The sequence below is a fragment of the Macaca mulatta genome, chromosome 16 (genome assembly GCF_049350105.2).
Source record: "Macaca mulatta isolate MMU2019108-1 chromosome 16, T2T-MMU8v2.0, whole genome shotgun sequence".
Taxonomy (NCBI): domain Eukaryota; kingdom Metazoa; phylum Chordata; class Mammalia; order Primates; family Cercopithecidae; genus Macaca; species Macaca mulatta.
This window is the reverse complement of record NC_133421.1, coordinates 64,761,707-64,787,530: the sequence shown is the minus strand read 5'-3', so window position 1 is coordinate 64,787,530 and position 25,824 is coordinate 64,761,707. Positions and strand designations below refer to the sequence as shown.

Genomic DNA, 25,824 nt, shown 5'->3' with positions numbered 1-25,824 from the left:
AATTAGCTGGGCGTGGTGGCAGGCAACTATAATCCCAGGGGCTGGTGAGGCTGAGGCAGGAGAATCGCTTGAACCTAGGTGGCGGAGGTTGCAGTGATCCGAGATGATACCATTGCACTCCAGCCTGGGCAAGACAGCAGTAACTGTCTCAAAAAAAAAAAAAGGAAAACAGGATTTTTGTTGTTTTTCTGTTGTTTGTTCCTTCTTTGTAGAAGGATATTTTGGAGCCTATTAGTATCACTGACATCTTTTTCATCCTTTAATTTATAGGCCTTTAGCAAAAAACAGATAGATGATCGAAAGGAATGGTTAACTAATTTCATGGAGGATAGAAGACAACGAAAGTTACTTGGACTTCCTGAGGTAAAAGTATTAAATATATCCCACAGAATGGACTGTTAGACTGACCTTTTTGTATTGATACTATAGCAAATTAAACTTACTGAATAGTTATTTTAGTAAAAAATTTGATATGATAGAATTGTGCAGCAGTTAAATTTGCTTTATCTTTAAAACATAAAATATTTATGTATTATTCAATATTTCTTTAAGACTTGGCCGGGCGCGGTGGCTCAAGCCTGTAATCCCAGCACTTTGGGAGGCCGAGACGGGCGGATCACGAGGTCAGGAGATCGAGACCATCCTGGCTAACATGGTGAAACCCCGTCTCTACTAAAAATACAAAAAACTAGCCGGGCGTGGTGGCGGGCGCCTGTAGTCCCAGCTACTCGGAGGCTGAGGCAGGAGAATGGCGTGAACCTGGGAGGCGGAGCTTGCAGTGAGCCGAGATCACGCCACTGCACTCCAGCCTAGGTGACAGAGCGAGACTCCGTCTCAAAAAAAAAAAAAAAAAAAAAAAAAAGACTTAAGAATTACAGAAATAATTCTTAGTTCTGAAAGGTTTCTGTTTGATTTTTGTGTTGAGCATTGTTAAGACTGGTGGTCTCATGTAATACTATTTGGTCCTTCAGGATTACTTGTATGGACAAACTACCACATATCTGACATATAATGACTTCATCAACAAGGAACTTATCTTGTTCTCAAATTCTGATAACGAGAGATCTATCCCTTCTATGGTGGATGGTGAGTTCCAATTTGTTCGTCTGTTTTCATTGTAAGATGGAAATCAAATTCCAAAAATGGTTAAATTGAAGATACTTATGTTTTTGCTCTTATTTCATTTTAAAGGTTTGAAACCAGGTCAGAGAAAGGTTTTGTTTACTTGCTTCAAACGGAATGACAAGCGAGAGGTAAAGGTTGCCCAGTTAGCTGGATCAGTGGCTGAAATGTCTTCTTATCATCATGGTGAGGTAAACATACAATCCATGTTTCCAGAAAGCATTATGTCAGAAATCCCTGCAGAGTCATTCTCAAAATAGATTTGGTGAAAGTATAAGCTCATATATTCATAGTAAAGAACAAGTTGGTAAAATCTGTCAAACAATAAAACTGCTTGCTCTTTGATTTCTGAAAGTAGTATTCCTGCAGGGATACTCATAAGTCTGCAAAGGTCTACATTAAAAGATACTTAGTATGTTTATTATAACTTTGTGATGTCAAAATTTAGACCTCCACTGATTTGAAAATTGTTATAATAAATTGTGACACATGTATGCATAGAATCAGTGCTATAGCTTCAGTAAAACTGTGTACACTGACACTGAGGAATATTCATGGTCTATTGTCAGGTGAGGAGAAAAAGAGGCAGAACAATAACTAAAAAGGTCTACAAGGATATGTTCCAAATTGTTCACTTTAGTTACCCCTGGGAATTGGAAAAGGCAACTTTCACTTTTTATATGTGTCTGAATTGTTTGACTTTACACCAATGTTTTCTGATTGCTTTTTGCATTAATTAGGTAAAACAGTTTTAAAGCACTAGATTGCCTACAGGTTTCTAGAATTTTAAATATAATGGTTGTCTTGTTGCTTTCAATCAAAATATAGTAGGGATACAATAAATTTTCACCCAACGAACATTTGTTGAATGCCTACCATGTACCAGGTATACAAAGATAAATAAAAATAAAATATGTTCCTTATCCCCAAGATATAACAATTTAGCCAGAGGGCCAATACACACACAGCTATAGAATAAAGTGATACATGCTAGAATAGAAATGAGCACAGCATTGTAACACAAAGGAGGAAGTATTTCGTTTTGCTGGGGATAAGGAGAGGAGCTATGCCTTCAAAGTTGAGTGGGACTTAGTAGAAATTGTTGGACGGCAGCCCTAAACTTGGAGCCAGAAGTTGTAGGTTCAAGTACTACTTCTGCCATCTATTAATCTGAGGAAAGTCACTAAACAACTAAACCTCACAAAATGTTACAGGATTATAGTGAGATTAAGTCATAATAATGTATTTGTATTAGTAAAAGCCTCAACTTAATGAATCTTTTTTCCCCACAGATGTCACTAATGATGACCATTATCAATTTGGCTCAGAATTTTGTGGGTAGCAATAATCTGAACCTCTTGCAGCCCATTGGTCAGTTTGGTACCAGGCTACATGGTGGCAAGGATTCCGCTAGTCCACGATACATCTTCACAATGCTCAGGTAGGTATGCTTTCACTTTCACCATTCCAGTTTTGAAACAATGTGAGATTTAGTTGACCAAAAAAACAAAAACTCAGTTAATCAGAAGATACTGGCATCTAGTGGGCAGAGGCGGGGGTGAGGCTTATAAATACCCTAACATATACAGGAAAGCCCCGCCATAACAAAAAGAATTATCCAGCGCAACATGTCGATTATGCTAAGGTTGAGAAATCTTGATGTAGAGCTTGGGACTGAGTAAAGGAGTCTGATTCTTCCTAAATATCACAATTGAAATTTTACTCCTATACAAGCCTATGGAAAGTATATTATGAATGGTCAATTTTCAGCTGTCATCCCAGTCACCCTTTCAGTGGCATTCAAACAGTTACTAATCACTCCATCCTTCTTGAAACTATTTGGCCTCTATGACTGTAGACTCTATGACTGTAGACTCTTCTGGTTCTCTCTTTCCTTATTAGCTGTCTCTGCTGGGTCCTTGTCACCTTCCCAACCTCTAAATACTGGCCCATTCTAGGACTCCTTCGTCAGATCTCTTTCCAATATCTCTACACTCAATTCCCAAATGATCTCCCATTCATCTGGTCTATACCTTTAAATCTCCAGTCCTGATCTCTCCCCTGAACTCTCAACTTTTATGTCTGACTGCCCTCTTAACATTTGCCACTTGGATATCTAGTTAAGTATCTCAAACATAAGTCTAAAACCAAATCCTTAGTTTTCCTGTCTCAGTAAATGGAATACCATCCTTCTAACTGCTCAGGCTAAAAACCTTGTCACCTTTGACTCCTTTGCTCGATACTTACGTCCAGTTCCTCAGCCAATCCTATAGGATCTGCATTGGAAAAATACTAAGCCACCCCCATCTCATCTAAACTATTGTAATATACCATTTTATAGCAGCCAATTATTTTTTTAAAAAATAAGTCACTCTGATTCAGAACCTTCAACTGCTCAGAGTAAAATCTAAAGACCTATTTTAGCTAACTAGACATTATGTGATCCGTGTCCCCACCTTCCATATCTTTTGATTCCTTCTCATACCATCTCTTCTCCAGCCACACTGTCCTCGGCCTATACTCAACTATACCAAGCACATTTTCTCTTCAGGGCCATTTACTTACTGGTTCCTTTGCCTGCAACGCTCTTTCTCTAGACATCCAAATGGCTCAGTCCCTCAGTTTCTTTTTTCTTTTTTTTTTTTTCTTTTGAGATGGAGTTTCGCTCTTTTTGCCCAGGCTGGAATGCAGTGGCACGATTTTAGCTCACTACAACCTCTGCCTCCTAGGTTCAAGTGATTCTCCTGCCTCAGCCTCCTGTGTAGCTGGGATTACAGGTGCACGCCACCATGCTCAGCTAATTTTATATTTTTAGTAGATATGGGGTTTCACCATGTTGGCCAGGCTGGTCTTGAACTCCTGCCCTCAGGTGATCTGCCTCAGCCTCCCAAAGTGCTGGGATTATAGGCGCGAGCCACCGCACCTGGCCCCCTCAGTTTCTTTTCTCTGCTCAAACGTTATCCTATCAGAAACGGCTTACTTTTCCTTAGCAACTCTTCAGTCACTTTCCTACTTTTTCTTCTCAGTGTTTATCCCACCACCTAACAAAATGTATGTTCAGTGTCAAACCTCTACTGGAATGTGAGCTCCTTGAGGATTGAGACTTTATGTCCATGTGCCTGACACATAGAAAGTGCTCAATAAATAGTGTTAAATGAATATTAGTCAGCAAGTAAAACCAAGATAATTTTCATGTATAACACATGTCCTTTCGATAAAAGTTAAGTGTCAAATTCAGTATTTTTATAAAATAACATTCTTTGATTCTTTTCTTTATTTAGCTCTTTGGCTCGGTTGTTATTTCCACCAAAAGATGATCACACATTGAAGTTTTTATATGACGACAACCAGCGTGTTGAGCCTGAATGGTACATTCCTATTATTCCCATGGTGCTGATAAATGGTGCTGAAGGAATTGGTACCGGGTGGTCCTGCAAAATCCCCAACTTTGATGTACGTGAAGTTGTAAATAACATCAGGCGTTTGATGGATGGAGAAGAACCTTTGCCAATGGTAAGTATTCTGTGTGCGTTAAGAGCCTTAAATTTTCCTTGGGTTTCAATTGAGTAGACTGTATGAATAAAGAGGATGCAAACATAAAATTTAATTTCATACTTTATACTTAGATTTTTTGTTAAACGCTGTTGTGATTTCTGTCTAGTATCACGTTTAAAAAACATTGTTTTTTAAAATGCCAATTTAGCTTCCAAGTTACAAGAACTTCAAGGGTACTATTGAAGAACTGGCTCCAAATCAATATGTGATTAGTGGTGAAGTAGCTATTCTTAATTCCACAACCATTGAAATCTCAGAGCTTCCCATCAGAACATGGACCCAGGTAAATAATTGTGGATTTCTTTTTTAGTTTTGTATCAAAAGAAACACTTTTTGTACCATTGCTGTTGACTATTCAGGAGCCTGTATTTTAGAAATTTCAGGATTATTTCTTTCTTTAGACATACAAAGAACAAGTTCTAGAACCCATGTTGAATGGCACTGAGAAGACACCTCCTCTCATAACAGACTATAGGGAATACCATACAGATACCACTGTGAAATTTGTTGTGAAGATGACTGAAGAAAAACTGGCAGAGGCAGAGAGAGTTGGACTACACAAAGTCTTCAAACTCCAAACTAGTCTCACATGCAACTCTATGGTATGTATTTGTTTTGAGAGATGTACATATGTTTCCATTTATATTAAAGATTAATATCAATTTTAAAAGTATATCTTAGTCTACCTTTATAAAGTTTAGCCAATTTGTCTATTCTTGGCTCTAATCTTGTTTTCCTTTTCCAGGTGCTTTTTGACCACGTAGGCTGTTTAAAGAAATATGACACGGTGTTGGATATTCTAAGAGACTTTTTTGAACTCAGACTTAAATATTATGGATTAAGAAAAGAATGGCTCCTAGGAATGCTTGGTGCTGAATCTGCTAAACTGAATAATCAGGCTCGCTTTATCTTAGAGAAAATAGATGGCAAAATAATCATTGGTATGTTTTGGGAATAATAACTGCTTTACTAAAACTGTAGTTACACCAAACTTTCTGTAAACATTTTTGGTGAGGGTAATGGTGGAGAAAGAGGCAAAATCCATTTAATTCACCTGGTCACTTATACAAGCATTTCTTTTAAATATCTGATTAGGTATTTATAGTTTGAAAGAGATGGTGTTTCCTTGACTGAGCATCTTGAGAAATCAAGATTTAGTTGACAATTAGACATGAGAATAGAGAGCTAGAAGACCTTGCATAAACTGATTGATCAAGCGAATAGATACACCAATTATGTTTACAGGAACAGAAAATAAAAGAGACCAAGAGAGAATAGATAATAAGGCTGATGGTTTAAAAAAAAAAAAAAAAAAAAAAACAGGAAGATTACAAATGGCTTATACTGTCTGGATGCGATGGCTCATGCCTGTAATCCCAGCACTTGAGCTGGGGAGGTCAAGGCTGCAGTGAGCCTAGGTAGTGCCACTGCACTCCAGCCTGGGCACAAGAGTGAGAGAGACCCTGTCTCCAAAAAAAAAAAAAGATTCGATCATAGCCTCATATATGATTTGACTGCCCTCTTGTGGTAATTTACATTTATCAGTAGTTTAGGGAGACTTGCCTGTATACCAGGATATACAAATTTATGCAAGTACCAAGACAGTTTAATTTCCAGTTTTAAACTTTTCACTTGTGGTAAAACCTTATCCCTTTCCTAAAATATTACTCAAAATCATTATCTCTGTTTACTTTTTTTAAAATAGAAAATAAGCCTAAGAAAGAATTAATTAAAGTTCTGATTCAGAGGGGATATGATTCGGATCCTGTGAAGGCTTGGAAAGAAGCCCAGCAAAAGGTAATCTTGAGTGGCACTTTTCTGTATTGTTAAAGACTATGTATTGTATAATGTTTATGTTTCACATTTTCTAATAAAGCTAGATTTTAATTCATCCTTTAGGTTCCTGATGAAGAAGAAAATGAAGAGAGTGACAATGAAAAGGAAACTGAAAAGAGTGACTCTGTAACAGATTCTGGACCAACCTTCAACTATCTTCTTGATATGCCCCTTTGGTATTTAACCAAGGAAAAGAAAGATGAACTCTGCAGACTAAGAAATGAAAAAGTGAGTTGATGGTAGGATGGTACATGCTGCTTAGTTTTGTTCTAATGGTAAAAGTAAAATTTGTATATTGCATGAAAATGCTGCTTGTGTACGTATATTAACTCAATTTTGTAATTATGAAGGAACAAGAGCTGGACACATTAAAGAGAAAGAGTCCATCAGATTTGTGGAAAGAAGACTTGGCTACATTTATTGAAGAACTGGAGGTGTGTAGTTTATAATGCCCATGTTAGAATTTTTATCAATGAAATAGTATATTCCAGCAATACCTTTGTCAACATAGTTAAGAACTGGCAATAAAAAGAAAATGAGAGGCATAAGGACAAATTCAAAATAACATATAAAAGAACAGATTATTGGCCAGGCACGGTGGCTCACGCTAGTAATCCCAACATTTTGGGAGGCTGAGTTGGGCAGATCACTTGAGGTCAGGAGTTCAAGACCAGCCTGGCCAACATGGTGAAACTCCATTTCTACTAAAAACACAAAAATTAGCCAGGCATGGTGGTGCATACCAGCTACTCAGGAGGCTGAGGCAGGAGAATTGCTTGCACCAGGAGGCAGAAGTTGCAGTGAACTGAGATCGCACCACTGCACTCCAGCCTGGGCAACACAGCGAGACTCTGTCTCAAAAAAAAAAAAAAGGCCAGATTGTTAAATACTACTTAGAATACAAGGCCAGGCGTGGTGGCTCACACCTATAATCCCAGCACTTTGGGAGGCCAAGGCGGGCCGATTACCTGAGGTTGGGAGTTTGAGACCAGCCTGACCAACATGAAGAAACCCTGTCTCTACAAAAATTGCAAAATTAGCCAGGCGTAGTGGCACATGCCTGTAATGCCAGCTACTTGGGAGGCTGAGGCAGGAGAATCACTTGAACCCAGGAGGCGGAGGTTGCATTGAGCTGAGATTGCGCCATTGCACTCCAGCCTGGGCAACAAGAGTGGAATTCCGTCTCAAAAAATAATGCTATTTAGAATACCGTAAATGATACCAGAAGACTGCCCAGACGTTTTTGGACAAAAAAAGGAAAGAGCAGGAGTTGGTTTTTGATAAAGGGAAGAACATATTAGGACTGAGAAGATAAAAAGAGCTTAAATGTGGAAGAAGACCACCAACCCAGTCCCCCAAGTCAACTTAAAAGAACAAAGCCGGCCGGGCATGGTGGCTCATGCCTGTAATCCTAGCACTTTGGGAGGCCGAGGCAGGCGGATCACCTGAGGTCAGGAGTTCAAGACCAGCCTGGCCAATATGATGAAACCCTGTTTCTACTAAAATACAAAAATTAGCCGGGCATGATGGTGGGTGCCTGTAATCCCAGCTACTTGAGAGGCTGAGATGGGAGAATTGCTTGAACCCAGGAGATGATGGTTGTGGTGAGCCAAGATAGCCTGGGCAGCTGAGTGAGACTCCATCTCCAAAAAAAAAAAAGAACAAAGCCACAGGGCATGGTGGCTCATGCCTGTAATCCCAGCACTTTGGGAGGCTTAGGTGGGCAGATCACTTGAGATCAGGAGTTCGAGAGCAGCCTGGCCAACATGGTGAAACCCTGTCTCTACTAAAAATACAAAACTTAGTTGGGCGTGGTGGCATCCGCCTGTGATCCCAGCTACTCAGGAGGTTGAGGCACGAAAATTGCTTGAACCCAGGAGGCGAAGTTGCAGTGAGCTGAGATGGCGCCACTGCACTCCAGCCTGGGTGACAGAGCAAGACTCCATCTAAAAAAAAAAAAAGGAGAAAGCAGGGCTATCCAGATGGTTTCAGAAGAGTCTTTGTTACTTAAATCTTCCTAATAACATTTGTTTCTCAACATTATTTTAACATAAGAAAAAAGGCCAGCACTGTGGCTCACACCTGTAATCCCAGTGTGCTTTGGGAGGCTGAGGCAGGAGGATCACTTGAGATTAGGAGTTCAAAACCAGCCTGGGCAACCTAGGAAGACCTAATCTCCACAAAAATATTTTTTAAATAGCCAGGCATGGTGGTATGGGCCTATAGTCTCAGCTACTCCAGAGGCCAAGGTGGGAGGGTCACTTGAGACCAGGTGTTCAAGGCTGCAGTGAACTATGATCACATGCCACTGTACTCCAGCCTGGGTGACACAGCATAACTGTCTCCGAGACGGGCGGATCACTAGGTCAGGAGATCGAGACCATCCTGGTTAACACGGTGAAACCCCATCTCTACTAAAAAAAAAAAATACAAAACACTAGCCGGGCGAGGTGGCGGGCGCCTGTAGTCCCAGCTACTCAGGAGGCTGAGACAGGAGAATGGCCCGAACCCGGGAGGCGGAGCTTGCAGTGAGCTGAGATCCGGCCACTGCACTCCAGCCTGGGCGGCAGAGCGAGGCTCCATCTCAAAAAAACAAAAAAAACAAAAAAAAAAAACACCAAAAACCTTATTTCTTAAATTCAACAAGCAAATTTGTATTATTGCACTTCAGTATAGATGCCTAGCTGATTGTAATCGGTCGGTTGGATAAGTATGCATCACTTCCTTTCATATTTTGTATGGGAGTTTACAAATATATATGTATATACATGTTTTATTCTTAGTTTCTCCTTTGTTTTCCTCAAAAATGTTAAGTGGTAGAACCAGGAATAAAACCCAGTCTTCTGTCTCCACACCTTCCTTTTCAAGGTGTGCTTTAATTACATCTTCACTATTGTTGATAGTATACTAGGTTATAGAGCAATTTATCACAAGTTTTAAGATGTAACAAAGTGAAATCAGTTTAACTGTTGACCGTTTAGATACTGTAATGTTTTTGTTAACATATAAACTTGCTTTCTTATATCCCTTCTGTAGGCTGTTGAAGCCAAGGAGAAACAAGATGAACAAGTTGGACTTCCTGGGAAAGGGGGGAAGGCCAAGGGGAAAAAAACACAAATGGCTGAAGTTTTGCCTTCTCCACGTGGTCAAAGAGTCATTCCGCGAATAACCATAGAAATGAAAGCAGAGGCAGAAAAGAAAAATAAAAAGAAAATTAAGGTAATACTCTCGCCGTGGCTCACACCTGTAATCCCAGCACTTTGGGAGGCCAAGGTGGGTGGATCACTCAAGGTCAGTGGTTCAAGACCAGCCTGGCCAACATGGTGAAACCCTGTCTCTACCAAAAATAAAATTAGGCGGGCATGATGGCGGGTGCCTGTAATCCCAGCTACTCGGGAGGCTGAGGCAGGAGAATTGCTTGAACCCAAGAGGTGGAGGTTGCAGTGAGCCAAAGTCACACCATTGCATTCCAGCCTGAGCGAAACTCTGTCTCCAAAAAAAAAAAAAAAATGGTAATAGTCTTAAAAAAACATTATGCATAGGCCGGGCGCGGTGGCTCATGCCTGTAATCCCAGCACTTTGGGAGGCCGAGGCGGGCGGATCACAAGGTCAAGAGATCGAGACCACGGTGAAACCCCGTCTCTACTAAAAATAGAAAAAATTAGCCGGACGCGGTGGCCGGCGCCTGTAGTCCCAGCTACTCGGGAGGCTGAGGCGGGAGAATGGCGTGAACCCGGGAGGCGGAGCTTGCAGTGAGCCGAAATTGCGCCACTGCACTCCAGCCTGGGCCACAGAGCGAGACTCCGTCTCAAAAAAAAAAAAAACAAAAACATTATGCATAAAATATTGATGCATACCTCCACTTAAAATTGAAAAAAAATGTATACTTTTTTTTTTTTTGAGATAGAGTCTTGCCGTGTCACCCAGGCTGGAGTACAATGGCAGGATCTCAGCTTACAGTAACTTCCGCCTCCCGTATTCAAGCGATTCTCATGCTTCAGCCTCCCAAGTAGTTGGGGGCATATCACCACACCTAGCTAATTTTTTTTTTTTTTTTTTTTTTTTTTTTTTGAGACGGAGTCTTGCTCTGTCGCCGAGACTGGAGTGCAGTGGCCGGATCTCAGCTCACTGCAAGCTCCGCCTCCCGGGTTTACGCCATTCTCCTGCCTCAGCCTCCCGAGTAGCTGGGACTACAGGCACCCGCCACCTCGCCCGGCTATTTTTTTGTATTTTTTAGTAGAGACGGGGTTTCACCGGGTTAGCCAGGATGGTCTCGATCTCCTGACCTCATGATCCGCCCGTCTCGGCCTCCCAAAGTGCTGGGATTACAGGCTTGAGCCACCGCGCCCGGCCAATTTTTGTATTTTTAGTAGAGGTGGGGTTTCACTATCTTGGCCAGGCTGGTCTCGAACTCCTGACCTCAAGAGATCTGCCCGCCCCAGCCTCCCAAAGTATTGGGATTACAGGCATGAGCCACAGCTCCTGGCCAAAAATGTATAAAATTTCTAATCCCATAGTTCAGAATTTATTCTATATCCAACCCTAACTTTGCTATCTTTTAGAATGAAAATACTGAAGGAAGCCCTCAAGAAGATGGTATGGAACTAGAAGGCCTAAAACAAAGATTAGAAAAGAAACAGAAAAGAGAACCAGGTATTACAACATTTTTAGGAAAATAGTATAAAGCGAAGATTAAATTAATTGTTACCTAGTACATTCCACATAGATGTTCAAAACCTTTTTGTTGAATTGAATTGAGAAATGTGAAAGAGGACTGTATCTGAATTCTACTTGGACATCTTTTTTTTATTTGAGACAGAGTTTCGCTCTTGTGGTCCAGGCTGGAGTGCAATGGCACAATCTCGGCTCACTGCATCCTTCATCTCCTGGGTTCAAAGGATTCTCCTGCCCCAGCCTTCCGAGTAACTGGGATTACAGGCATGCACTATCACGCCTGGCTAATTTTTGTATTTTTAGTAGAGACGGGGTTTCACCATGTTGGTCAGGCTGGTCTTGAACTCCTGACCTTGTGATTCGCTCCCCTCCGCTTCCCAAAGTGCTGGGATTATAGGCATGAGCCACTGCACCTGGCCTGGACCTCTTTAATACTGTCCTTGGGATTTGATTCATTATAGAAAATATTTTGTAATGAAGTAGTTCGTTAATTTGAATTCCTGAACTGGGATCTAGAAAATACCCAGTTTATTAGATATCATTTTCTAGCCACTTATGAGGTTCTAGTATACAGTTTCTTAAGGAAAGTAACCACATATTAGTCATGTTTGTATTATCTCTAGAGTTCAACATCATGCTTCAGATACAGGTAATGTTCACTCAATGAACTAAATAGAATTAACAATTCTTTTAGTCATTTGATAATGCCTTTACTGTCTACTTTTTTTGAAACATCTTTATTGAGATATTCACATGCCATATTCGCCCATTTAACGTATGCCATTTGGCTGGGCGCCATGGCTTATGCCTTAATCCCAGCACTTTAGGAGGCTGAGGCTGGTGGATCACTTGAGGTCAGGAGTTTGAGACCAGCCTGGCCAACATGGTGAAACCCCATCTCTACTAAAAATACAAAAATTAGTTTGGTGTGGTGGTGTGTGCCTATAGTCCCAGGTACTCGAGAGGCTGAGGCATGAGTTTCGCTTGAACCCAGGAGACAGAGGTTGCAGAGAGCCAAGACTGTGCCATTGCATTCCAGCCTGGGCGACAGAGCAAGACTCCAACTCAAAAAAAAATAAAAGTAAAGTATGCCATTCAGTGGTTTTAGTATAGACACAGTTTTAGTACAATTTATCACCCCCCAAGAAAACTGAACTCATTAACATTCGTTTGCCATTTGCCACCAACTCCTTGCCCCACTAGGCAACCACTAAAAATCTACTAAAAATCTGCTGTCTCTAGATTTTCCTATTCGGGGCATTTCCTACAAATTGAATCATATAATACGTGGTCTTTTGGAGATGACTTATTTACTTAACATAATATTTTCAAGGGTAACCCATGTCGTAGCCCATATATTAGTACTTCATTCCTTTTTTTTTTTTGAGACAGAATTTTGCTCTGTCGCCCAGGCTGGCATGCAGTAGTAATGAGATCTCGGCTCACTGCAACCTCCACCTGCTAGGTTCAGGCAATTCTCCTGCCTCAGCCTCGCGAGTAGCTATGATTACAGGCATGCACCACCATGCTAATTTTTGTATTTTTAGTAGAAACAGGATTTCACCAAGTTGGCCAGGCTGGTCTAGAACTCCTGACCTCAAGCAATCCGCCCACCTCGGCCTCCCATTTTGCTAAGCCCATGAAGGTAGACTTCTGTGTTTTATTCTAAGCATTTTATAGTTTTAGCTCTTACATTTAGGTCTGTGATCCACTTTGAATTAGTTTTTGTATATGGTGTAAAGAAGGTGTCCAACCTGATTCCTTTGCAGGTAGATATCCAATTATTTCAGTACCATATGTTGAAAAGGCTTCTTTCTGCAATGTTTGTCTTCACCCTTGTCAAAAATCAATTGACTATAAATGTTAAGGTTTACTTATGGACTCTCAATTCTGTTCCATTGATTGAGCTATGTATCTGTCCTTGAGTATCTACTTTTTTTGAGACAGGGTTTCACTCTGTTGCCCAGGCTGGTCTTGAAATACTGGCTCAAGCAATCCTTCTATCTCGGCCTCTCAAGGAGCTGAGACTATAGGTGCTCACCACCATGACTGGCTAATTTCTAAAAATTTTTTGTATTTTGTAGAGACAGTCCTTTTTTCTTTTTTTCTTTTTTTCTTTTTTTGAGACAAGATCTCACTCTGTCTCCCAGGCTGCAGTATAGTGGCATGATCATAGCCCACTGTAGCCTCAACTTCCTAGGCTCAAACTGTCCTCCCACCTCAGCCTCCCTAGTGGCTAGAACCACAGGCACACTCCACTATGCCCACTAATGTCTGTATTTTTTGTAGAGATGGGGTTTGGCCATGTTGTCTAGGCTGGTCTTGAGCTCCTGCGCTCAAGTGATGCACCTACCTCACCCTCCCAAAGTGCTGAGATTGTAAGTGTGAGCCACCACACCCAGCTAAGACAGGGTCTTGTATCTTACCCCAGCTGATCTCAAACCCCTGGGCTCAAGTAATCCTCCTGCCCCAGCCTCCCAAAGTGTTGGGATTACAGGCATGAGCCACTGTGCCTGGCCACATTGTATTTATTTATAAGATTAAGTGACCAAGCTATATGCACCACAAAAACAGGGACCATATCTGTTTCTTTTCACGATTGTATTCTCAGAACTATCACAGCGGTTAATAAATTTGAAGCATAGATGGATGATAGATGGAGAAAAGTGAGTCTCAGAATATATAAAGGTGGTTGATTTCTATCTCTCCTCTAGGTACAAAGACAAAGAAACAAACTACATTGCCATTTAAGCCAATCAAAAAAGGAAAGAAGAGAAATCCCTGGTCTGATTCAGAATCAGATAGGAGCAGTGACGAAAGTAATTTTGATGTCCCTCCACGAGAAACAGAGCCACGAAGAGCAGCAAGTAAGGAAAACTAAAGAACATTATAGATAAGCTGTAAGAGTGGAATGGCCAATATACTTCAGGGTACTTTGCCCCAGAAATTACTGTGTCTTAATAGAGCAGTAAATTAAAGTAAGTTAAAGCTTTGAAACACTGAAGCATCTTTCAGGAGATTAAAAACTAAAATATTCATGAAATGTTATATCAACCTATGAATTAAGTGTTTCTCCTACTACCCTCTGATTTTTTGTATATGTTTTTTTACTAGCAAAAACCAAATTCACAGTGGATTTGGATTCAGATGAAGATTTCTCAGATTTTGATGAAAAAACTGATGATGAAGATTTTGTCCCATCAGATGCTAGTCCACCTAAGACCAAAACTTCCCCAAAGTAAGTATCTTTTCTAATATGGGTTTTTGTCATGATTGTTTCTAATATATTGTTTTTTGCTTAACACCTTTAGAATTGGTTGTCAGGATTTTTTTTTTTTTAATTCTAGACTTACTAACAGAGATCTGAAACCACAGAAAAGGGCTATGTCAGGTATGTATCTAAGTAAAAGCAGTGAGACATCTGCCTTACTGGGACACTCAGATCCAACTGGGTTCTAATCCTGGCTACATTATCCAAGTACTTCCTTTGGAAATAAATTTGAGTTCTTAATAACATTATGTTGACACTGTTCGTTGGGTTTAGTTTCACATGTAAATAGGTACTGCATTCAGTATACTAAAAGTAATCATAGTGCTTGCCAGGTACTTTGCTAGGTGCTAGAGATACAAAAAATAAAAACTGTTCTTGCTGATAAAAAATTCAGAAATTAGAACAAAGTTTTAAGAGTATGTTTTAGGCTGGGCATGGTGGCTCACACCTGTAATCCCAGCACTTTGGGAGGCCGAGGTGGGTGGATCACCTGAGGTCAGGAGTTCGTGACAAGCCTGGCTAACACAGTGAAACCCCGCCTCTACTAAAAATACAAAAAATTAGCCAGGCGTGGTGGCGGGCACCTGTAGTCCCAGCTACTTGGGAGGCTGAGGCAGGAGAATGGTGTGAACCCGGGAGGCGGAGCTTGCAGTGAGCCGAGATCAAGCCACTGCACTCCAGCCTGGGCAACAGAGCAAGACTCCATCTCAAAAAATAAAAAAAAAAGTATGTTTTAAATATTCCAGAAAAGTCACATATTTGGTGTTTAAATAGGAATTCATACCAAGCACAAAGCAGAAAATGGATTTTCATGTGTTGGCTTAAATGTACTATTTTCCTTTCCATTTGAAATGATAGACCTTGAAGCTGATGATGCTAAGGACAGTGTACCACTGTCTTCAAGCCCTCCTGCTACACATTTCCCAAATGAAACTGAAATTACAAACACAGTTCCTAAAAAGAATGTGACAGTGAAGAAGACAGCAGCAAAAAGTAAGCCTAAATCTTTGAGATGGGTTAATGTTGCAATTAACTAACTGGTTTTCACGTGGCAATTTCAATTTTTTATTGCCAAAACTTACTGTTGATATTACAAATTAAACCTTTTCCAAATGGAAGCAATTTCTTTTAGATCTTTATAATCAAAATTAGTAGTCAAGGCTGGTCCTGATTGTTCATTCAGTTACAGATCAAACTCCTTGTTCTACTCTTTTCCCTCCTTCTCACTACTGCACTTGACTAGTCAAAACACAAAACAAAACAAAAGCCAGGCAGAGTGGCTCATACCTGTAATCCCAGCGCTTTGGGAGGCTAAAGCAAGAGGATCGCTTGAGGCCAGGAGTTCAAGGCTGCAGTGAGCTATGATCAAGCCACTGCACTCCAGCCTGAGTGAGAGAGTGAGACCCTGTCTCCAAAAATAAGGTAGTCCAAATGTTTAAAATCAGCGTGTTTCTCTCAGTACCAGGCTTCATCTAGTTCATTTCTATGACAAGGATAGGATTTATAAGCAATTGCAAATGTTTAATGTAAAACATATTCTTAAAATTGAATGTTTAAGGCTGGATGCAGTGGTTCATGCCTGTAATCCCAGCACTTTGGGAGGCCTAGGTGGGTGGATCACCTGAGGTCAGGATTTCGAGACTAGCCTGGCCAATATAGTGAAACCTCGTCTCTACTAAGAATACAAAATTAGCCAGGTGTGGTGGCACATGCCTGTAGTCAGCTACTCGGGAGGCTGAAACGGGAGAATCGCTTGAACCCAGGAGGCAGAGGCTACAGTGAGCTGAGATCGTGCCACTGCATTCCAACCTGGGCGAGATAGAGCAAGACGCTATCTCAAAAAAAAAAAAAATAGAATGTTTAAGAATACTTTGATTCTCTATTTTCACCTCTCTTAGATTGTCTTTTCCTATGTTAAATATACACAGTCATCACATTGCTGAAGAAAGTTCACAATGAGAACAATTCATCTAAGAGTGGCTATGACTAGGTCGGGCGCAGTGGCTCATGCCTGTAATCCCAGCACTTTGGGAGCCCAAGGCAAGTGGATCACCTGAGGTCAGGAGTTTGAGACCAGCTTGACCAACATGGTAGAACACCATCTCTACTAAAAATACAAAAAATTAGCCAGGTGTGGTGGCACGTGCCTGTAATCCCAGCTACTCAGGAGGCTGAGGCAGGAGAATCGCTTGAACCCAGGAGGCAGAGGTTGCAGTGAGCCAAGATAATGCCATTGCACTCCAGCCTGGGCGATAGAGTGAGACCCCATCTCAAAAAAAGAGCGGCTGTAACAAATGCCTGTATTGAATTGCAGGTCAGTCTTCCACCTCCACTACCGGTGCCAAAAAAAGGGCTGCCCCTAAAGGAACTAAAAAGGAACCAGCTTTGAATTCTGGTATCTCTCAAAAGCCTGATCCTGCCAAAACCAAGATTCGCCGCAAAAGGAAGCCATCCACTTCTGATGATTCTGACTCTAATTTTGAGAAAATTGTTTCAAAAGCAGTCACAAGCAAGGTGAGTGTTGATTCTAGTCAGTCCTTTTGCTGTAGGTGTTCTGAAACACGTAACTAAGCCATTGCTCTTAATAATTTGGCATGTCGCCGGGCGCGGTGGCTCAAGCCTGTAATCCCAGCACTTTGGGAGGCCGAGACGGGCGGATCACAAGGTCAGGAGATCGAGACCATCCTGGCTAACACGGTGAAACCCCGTCTCTACTAAAAAATACAAAAAACTAGCCGGGCGAGGTGGCGGGCGCCTGTGGTCCCAGCTACTCCGGAGGCTGAGGCAGGAGAATGGCGTAAACCCGGGAGGCGGAGCTTGCAGTGAGCTGAGATCCGGCCACTGCACTCCAGCCTGGGCGACAGAGCCAGACTCAGTCTCAAAAAAAAAAAAATAAATAAATAAAATAATTTGGCATGTCTTTAAGAAAATTAACTCTCATAATCTGTTAGCTTTTACTGTACATATTTAGTTTTAACAAAGTTAAATAATGTCACTTATTTGGGCAATGGAAGAGTTGGCTTTAGATCTGCTTTTTATTACTTAGTAGAAAGTAGAAAACTCCTTGAATGTAGTGTCTTGATACATTTTTTTAACATTACAATTATGTCGTCAGATTTACATTGTACAAATTACCTGGGCTTTTCTCTTTTAGAAATCCAGGGGGGAGAGTGATGACTTCCATATGGACTTTGACTCAGCTGTGGCTCCTCGGGCAAAATCTGTGCGGGCAAAGAAACCTATAAAGTACCTGGAAGAGTCAGATGAAGATGATCTGTTTTAAAATGTGAGGTGATTATTTTAAGTAATTATCTTACTGAGCCCAAGACTGGTTTTAAAGTTACCTGAAGCTCTTAACTTCCTCCCCTCTGAATTTAGTTTGGGGAAGGTGTTTTTAGTACAAGACCATCAAAGTGAAGTAAAGCCCAAGTGTTCTTTAGCTTTTTATAATACTGTCTAAATAGTGACCATCTCATGGGCATTGTTTTCTTCTTTGCTTTGTCGGTGTTTTGAGTCTGCTTTCTTTGGTCTTTAAAACCTGATTTTAAGTTATAGAAATAGTTATCTGGTCACTTCAGCATAAAGCAGTGTGTTTATTAACCATCCACTGTGCTAAAACTAGAGCAGTTTGATTTAAAAGTGTCACTCTTCTTCCTTTCCTACTTTCAGTAAATATGAGATAGAGCATAATTCTCTGTTTTATCTTAGTTTTATACATAATTTACCATCAGACAGAACTTTATGGTTCTAGTATAGATACTCTACACTCAGCCTCTTATGTGCTAAGTTTTTCTTTAAGCAATGAGAAATTGCTCACGTTCTTCATCTTCTCAAATCATCAAAGGCTGAAGGAAAACACTTTGACTGTGTCTATAACTTGACACAGTCAATAGAATGAAGAAAATTAGACTAGTTAGGTGATTATTTCAGCTCTTGACCTGTCCCCTCTGGCTGCCTCTGAGTCTGAATCTCCCAAAGAGAGAAACCAATTTTAAGGGGCACTGGATTGCAGAAGACTTGGGGACAACATTTGCTCCAAGATCTTAAATGTTATATTGATAACCATGCTCAGCAATGAGCTATTAGATTTATTTTGGGAAATCTCCATAATTTCAATTTGTAAACTTTGTTAAGACCTGTCTACATTGTTACATGTGTGTGACTTGAGTAATGTTATCAGTGTTTTTGTAAATATTTACTATGTTTTTCTATTAGCTAAATTCCAACAATTTTGTACTTTAATAAAATGTTCTAAACATTGCAACCCATAGAATGCCTCTTTTAAAACACACACTACACCCTTTTCCTTATTCTAAAATATAGTCTTCACTTCCCTTTCAGAAGCATTCCAATCATATTCTGACAGACCTTACAGCCTCTGGCTATGGTAATAGGTCCAAGAGATAGGCATTATGACCTAATTAAGGCCAATAAGGCTCTTTCCTGAGATTTTATACATGAGTACTAAGTTCTTCATCTGCACCACACTTGATCAGTAAATATGCATGTATCTTTTTTTTTAATGATACCTTCCTTTAACAACTATATTGATAACCTAGTCAACTACTTCATGGTATTAGTAAGATATATTGAGGCAACTGGCTAATCCATTTAGAAAAAAAATCAGATCTCTTTCTTCACACCTTACACCAAAATTAAGCTCAAATAGATGAAATATTTAAATGTCAAAAACTATTTAATACTATAAAAAAAGTAATCTTGAGTTACAGAGAGATAAACTAAACTAAACCCAAGAGTAGTGTTGACAAAGATATGGAGGAATTAGCCCTTTAAAAGAAATCTGGGCCAGGAGTGGTGGCTCACACCTGTAATCCCAACAGTTTGGGAGGCCAAGGAGGGAAGATTGCTCGAGCCCGGGAGGCAGAGGTTATGGTGACCAGAGATTGTGCCACTGCACTCCAGCCTGGGCAACAGAACAAGTCCCTATCTCAAAAAAAAAAAAAAAGGAATTTCATTTGACAGAAGAATCAGACATGTGCAAAAAACTATGTAAACACACAAATATGAGTACAAGTAAATCTGAATAAAATCAGTGGGTTGTTTCAATGTAAATATTCTGGTTACTATATAACTTCGCAAAATTGGGAAATGGGCAAAGTATACAATGGATTTCCATCCTTTTATTTTTTCCTTTCAGAAAGAGTCCTTGCTTCTGATCCATTTCTTTTTTTGAGACAGAGTCTGGCTCTGTTGCCCAGGCTGGGGTGCAATGGCGCAATCTTGACTCATTGCAACTTCTGCCTCCCTGGTTCAAATGATTCTCCTGCCTCAGCCTCCCAAGTAGCTGGCATTATAGGTGCATGACACCACGCCCAGCTAATTTTTGTATTTTTAGTAGAGACAGGGTTTCACCATGTTGGCCAGGCTGGTCTCAAACTCCTGACCTCATGATCCGCCCACCTCAGCCTCCCAAAGTGCTGGGATTACAGGTGTGAGCCACCGCACCCGGCCTGATCCATTTCTTAAAACTACCTGAATGTACAATTATCCCAAAACAAAACCACATGCAAAGATGCTTATTAAAGTTTCTGTAATAATAAACTTTATATTTTAAAATAACCTAAATGTCCAAAAGGTTAAAATGGTAAATATGGAATACCAGGTGCCTATTAGGAATAGGAATGATCATGTAGGCCAGGCGCAGTGGCTCACACCTGTAATCCCAGCACTTTGGGGGGCCAAGGCAAGCGGATCACGAGGTCAGGAGTTTGAGACCAGCCTGGCCAACATGGTGAAACCCCGTCTCTACTAAAAATACAAAAATTAGCCAGGCATGTTGGCGTGCGCCTGTAATCCCAACTACTCAGGAGGCTGAGGCAGGAGAATCACTTGAACCCGGGAGGTGGAGGTTGCAGTGAGCCAAGATCGTGCCATTGCACTCCAGCCTGGGCAACAAGAGTGAAACTCCATCAAGAAGGAAAAAAAAAAAAAAAAAAAACCGTCAGGTAGGCCAGGCACAGTGGCTCATACCTGTATTCCTAGCACTTTGGGAGGCTGAAGTGGGAAGATTGCTTGAGTTCAGGAGTTTGAGACTAGCCTGGGCAACGTAGTGAGATCCCCATCTCTACAAAAAAAAAAAGTAAAAATCAACTGGACATGGTGGTGCGTGCCTGTGGTCCCAGCTACTTGGAAGGCTGAGGCAGGAGTATTGCTTGAGCCCAGGAGGCTGCAGTGAGCCATAATGGCACTGCACTCCAGTCTGGGCAACAGAGCAAGACTGTCTCAAAAACAAAAAAAAGAATGATCATGTATACTGTTTATTGACATGAAAAGATAGATGATCACGACATTGCCAAGTAGAAAAAAGCAGCTACAAATCGAAGATGAAATCCCCATCTGGAGTGAGAGGAAAGTATGTAAATCCTTTTTAGAAAGTAAAAGAATCAAATATTTTTCCTTTTTTTTTTTTTTGGAGATAGAATCTCGATTTGTCACCCAGACTGGAGTGCAGTGGTACGATCTCAGCTCACTGCAATTCTCTGCTTTCTGCCTTCCAAGGTCAAGCAATTCTCATGCCTCAGCCTCCCAAGTAGCTGGGACTACAGGCGCCTGCCACCATGCCTGGCTAATTTTTTGTATTTTTATTTGTGGGTTTTTCTGGGGTTTTTGGTTTTTGGGGGGATAGAGTCTTGTCTTGCTCTGTCATCCAGGCTGGAGAGTGCAGTTGCGTGATCTTGGCTCACTATACTCTGCCTACCTGGTTCAAGTGATTCTCATGCCTCAGCCTCCCAAGTGGCTGGGATTACAGGAGTGTGCCGCCATGCCCAGCTAATTTTTGTATTTTTAGTAGAGATGGGGTTTCACCATGTTGCCCAGGCTGGTCTCAAACTCCTGACCTCAAGTGATCGTCCCACTTCAGATTCCCAAAGTTCTGGGATTACAGGCATGAGCCACCACGCCCAGCTTAAATTTTTTACATTTTTAGTAGAGATGGGGTTTCACCATGTTGCCCAGGCTGGTCTCCTGAGCTCAGGCAATCCTTCCGCCTCGGCTTCCCAAAGTGCTGAGATTACAGGCCTGAGCCACCGCGCCCAGCCAATAGTTCTTTTTTAAAGTAGAAGTTTTACATTTCCTGATGAGTAAACACCTTGCTAACTAAAAGTAGATAACATTTCCTTGACTCTTTTTTTTTATTCTTTCTTTTTTTTTTTTTTTTTTGAGACAGGGTCTCACTCTATCATCCAGGCTGGAATGCAGTGGCTCCATCTCGGCTCACTGCAACCTCTGCCTCCTGGACTCAAGCGATCCTCCTGCCTCAACCTCCCAAATAGCTGGGACCACAGGTACACGCCACCACATCTGGCTAATTTTTGTATTTTTGGTAGAGACAGGGTCTCATTATGTTGCCCAGGCTGATCTGGAACTCCTGGGCTCAAGTGATCCACCTGCCTCAACCTCCCAAACAGCTGGGATTACAGGCATGAGCCACCATGCCAGGCCTATTCATTACTTCTTTTTTGTTTGTTTGTTTTATTTCTTTTTTTTTTTTTTTTAAATGGAATCTGACTCTGTCCCCCAGGCTGGAGTGCAGTGGCACAATCTCAGCTCACTGCAACCTCTGCCTCCAGGTTCAAGTGATTCTCATCCCCCTGCCTCCCGAGTAGCTGGGATTACAGGCACGCGCGACCATGTCCTAATTTTTGTATTTTTAGGAAAGACAGGGTTTCACCATGTTGGCCAGGCTGGTCTGAAACTCCTGACCTCAAGAGATCCGCCCGCCTCAGCCTACCAAAGTGCTCAGATTACAGGTGTGAGCCACCGTGCCCGGCCCTCATTATTTCTTTTTTTTCTTTTTTTTTTTTTTCGGAGACAGCGTCTCACTCTGTTGCCCAAGCTGGAGTGCAGTGGCGCGATCTCGGCTCACTGCAACCTCTGCCTCCTGGGTTCAAGCAATTCTCCCGCCTCAGCCTCCCGAGTAGCTAGGACTACAGGTGCCCGCCACCATGCCTGGCTAATTTTTTTGTATTTTTAGTAGAGACGGGGTTTCACCGTGTTAGCCAGGATGGTCTCAATCTCCTGACCTCGTGATCCACCCACCTCGGACTCAAAAAGTGCTGGGATTACAGGTGTGAGCCACTGGGCCCGGCCTTCGGCCTTCATTATTTCTTAAGCTACTGACACATTCAAGGAGATAAAGATTTGCTAATAAACGTGATGGTTTATGTATTTAGACCCTTTATAGAATGTGGTTATTTCCTATGTGTATGAAACATTCCTTAAATACGTATTACATAAGTTATGAATTACAAAAGAATGGTTATTGAGAAAAGATTCAAAAGTTGCATTAATTGGTAAAGGATCCAACAATAAGTTTACTGAGTCTTTTCTTTCTTTTTTTTCATGAGACGGAGTCTTGCTCTGCTGCCCAGGCTAGAGTGCAGTGGCACCATCTCAGGTCACTGCAACCTCCACCTCCAGGATTCAAGCAATTCTCCTGCCTTAGCCTCCCAAGTAGCTAGGATTACAGGTGCCTGCTACCACTCCCGGCAATGTTTTTTTTTTTTTAAGATTGAGTCTCGCTCTGATGCCCTGGCTGGAGTGGAATGGCACAGCCTCGGCTCACTGCAAACTCCACCTCCCGGGTTCAAGCGATTCTCCTGCCTCAGCCTCCCGAGTACCTGGGATTATAGGTACACGCCACCACACACTCAGCTAATTTTTGTATTTTTAGTAGAGACAGGGTTTTACCAGTTTGGCTGGGCTGGTCTCGAACTCCTGACCTCAGGTGATCCACCCATCTCAGCCTCCCAAAGTGCTGGGATTACAGGTATGAGCCACCATGCCCAACCTGACCCTTTTTGTTTTTAAGATACGTTGCATCCCACTGTTTCTGCTGCAATGGATTTTTTTTTTTAATGATTTCTAGCCATTTTTCCTGAAACCCAAACAGAAAAAATTTAATTCATTAACTTTTTATTCTTGAGTAATGAATACCTGTTCTTGCCTCTCCAGTACCCTTTCCTTAGTAATTTAGCTGTGGAAAAAGTATGTTAAAGTCCAAACGAAAACATTTAAGTCCAAAAGCATTCACTGAAGCATTATTTACACTGGTGAGAAATTGGAAACAACATAGATGTCTCACAATAGAAGAATTTGTTGAACTGGGACGGGCACAGTGGCTCATGCCTATAATCCCAGCACTTTGGGAGGCCTAGGCAGGCAGATGGCCTGAGCTCAGGAGACCAACCTGGGCAACATGTCGAAACCCTGTCTCTACTAAAAATACAAAAATTACCTGAGTGTGGTGGAGCACACCTGTAGTCTCAGCTACTTGGGAGGTTGAGGCACAAGAATCGCTTAAACCCAGGAAGTGGAGGTTGTAGTGAGCCACGATTGCACCACTATACTCCATCCTGGGCGACAGCACAGGCTCTCTCAAAAATAAATAAATAAATAGAAGAATTGGTTAAACTTTAACATCCTTACCTACAATGTATTGTACAGCCATTAGAAGTCACATTTTTCCGGCCGGGCGTGGTGGTTCACGCCTGTAATACCAGCACTTTGGGAGGCCGAGGCAGGCAGATCACGAGGTCAGGAGATCGAGACCATCCTGGCTAACACGATGAAAACCCATCTCTACTAAAAATACAAAAAATTAGCCGGGCGTGGTGGCAGGCACCTGTAGTCCCAGCTACTTGGGAGGCTGAGGCAGGAGAATAGTGTGAACCCGGGAGACGGAGCTGGCAGTGAGCCAAGATCACGCCACTGCACTCCAGCTTGGGCGACAGAGTGAGACTCCGTCTCAAAAAAAAAAAAAATAGAAGGTGATACTCTGACCCCAGTATTACAACTGTTGTGATCTCAGACGCTTGTGTTTTTATGCAAGAAACTCACAAGACAGAACTAAAAATGTCACCTACCAATGTGATCTGGGATTCACCAGAACATATACTGGGGGTAGTGAGGAGAGACTTTTGAATCACCATGGGAGAACTATCTATCCAGCCTTCAAGAGTCTCCATGAAAACCACCAGTGTGGCCAAACGTGGTGGCTCACGCCTGTAATCCCAGCACTTTGGGAGGCCAAGGCAGGAGGATCACTTGAGGTCAGGAGTTCAAGACCAGCCTGGCCAACGATGAAACCCTTTCTCTACTAAAACTACAAAAATTAGCTGGGCATGGTGGCACATGCCTGTAGTCCCAGCTACTCAGGAGGCTGAGGCAGGAGAATCACTTGAACGTGGGAGGCAGAGGTTGCAGTGAGCTGAGATTGTGCCACTGCACTCCAGCCTGGGCAGCATAGCGAGACTCCATCTCAAAAAAAAAAGAGAGAGAGAGAAAGAAGTTTTGGCCAGGCACAGTGGCTCACTCCTGTAATCCCAGCACTTTGGGAGACTGAGGCAGGTGGATCACTTGAGGTCAAAAGATTGAAACCAACTCGGCCAAGATGGTGAAACCCTGTCTCTCCTAAACATATGAAAACCACCAAGGTGCCGGGCGCGGTGGCTCACACCTATAATCCCAGCACTTTGGGAGGCTGAGGCAGGCGGATCACGAGGTCAGGAGTTCAAGACCAGCCTGGCCAATATGGTGAAACCTATCTCTACTAAAAATACAAAAATTAGTTGGGCATGGTGGCACATGCCGGTAGTCCCAGCTACTTGGGAGGCTGAGGCAGAAGAATCGCTTGGACCCAGAAGGTGGAGGTTGCAGTGAGCTGAGACTGCACCACTGCACTCCAGCCTGGGCAACAGAGGGAGACTCCGTCTCGAAAGAAAGAAAGAAAGGAAGGAAGGAAAGGGAAGGGAAGGGAATGGAAGGGAAGGGAGGGGAGGGGAGGAGAAGGGAGGGGAGGGGAGGGGAGGGAAGGGAAGGGAAGGGGGAGAAGGAAAGGAAAGAAAGAAAGGAAAGGAAAGAAAGGAAAGAAAAAAGAAAGGAAAGAAAAAAAGAAAGGAAAGAAAAGGAAAGAAGAAAGGAAAGAAGAAAGGAAAGGAAAGGAAAAAGGAAAGAAAGGAAAGGAAAGGAAGGAAGGAAGGAAGGAAGGAGAAAGAAAACCACCAATGTATCTTTTCTTGCCGGATGAAATAGAGGAGCTTGAGCTGGATGGAAAAATGGTTGCCTTACCATCTGTGTGGCTGTAGAATCCAGGGAGTGCAAACTCAAATTATGTGCTTTATAATTGTCTCTGCCAGACAAGAGTCTATGAAAAGACTAAAAACGAGAACATAAAAACCTATCTTTGATAAATTACAAAGTGAAAAGGTGGAGCGCTCTGGCAGACACCACATTAACTAAGTGATCAAACTTGGCACACCAGTAATGAGACCAAATGCCATAATGTGCTCCTGATGTGATGCAATGGGAAGCGTACATCATTGCTCATGGAGTATCCTTGCCAAAAA

General features: G+C 41.9%; 1 protein-coding gene across 1 annotated transcript in view; it reads left to right on the top strand.

The window, feature by feature from the left end:
- Positions 1-18,722, top strand: part of TOP2A (DNA topoisomerase II alpha) — a 32,464-nt gene extending 13,742 nt beyond the window's left edge. The window contains exons 17-35 of the mRNA XM_015119588.3: positions 271-363; positions 972-1,086; positions 1,192-1,313; positions 2,415-2,563; positions 4,404-4,635; positions 4,826-4,960; positions 5,079-5,279; positions 5,423-5,618; positions 6,383-6,474; positions 6,577-6,741; positions 6,864-6,947; positions 9,550-9,732; positions 11,076-11,166; positions 13,902-14,054; positions 14,302-14,425; positions 14,535-14,578; positions 15,317-15,451; positions 16,773-16,972; positions 17,613-18,722. Coding sequence (XP_014975074.1) covers positions 271-363; positions 972-1,086; positions 1,192-1,313; positions 2,415-2,563; positions 4,404-4,635; positions 4,826-4,960; positions 5,079-5,279; positions 5,423-5,618; positions 6,383-6,474; positions 6,577-6,741; positions 6,864-6,947; positions 9,550-9,732; positions 11,076-11,166; positions 13,902-14,054; positions 14,302-14,425; positions 14,535-14,578; positions 15,317-15,451; positions 16,773-16,972; positions 17,613-17,741 — 2,643 coding nt within the window. The 3' untranslated portion in view covers positions 17,742-18,722. The remainder of the gene's footprint in view (positions 1-270; positions 364-971; positions 1,087-1,191; positions 1,314-2,414; positions 2,564-4,403; positions 4,636-4,825; positions 4,961-5,078; positions 5,280-5,422; positions 5,619-6,382; positions 6,475-6,576; positions 6,742-6,863; positions 6,948-9,549; positions 9,733-11,075; positions 11,167-13,901; positions 14,055-14,301; positions 14,426-14,534; positions 14,579-15,316; positions 15,452-16,772; positions 16,973-17,612) is intronic.
- The last annotated feature ends 7,102 nt before the right edge of the window (positions 18,723-25,824 follow it).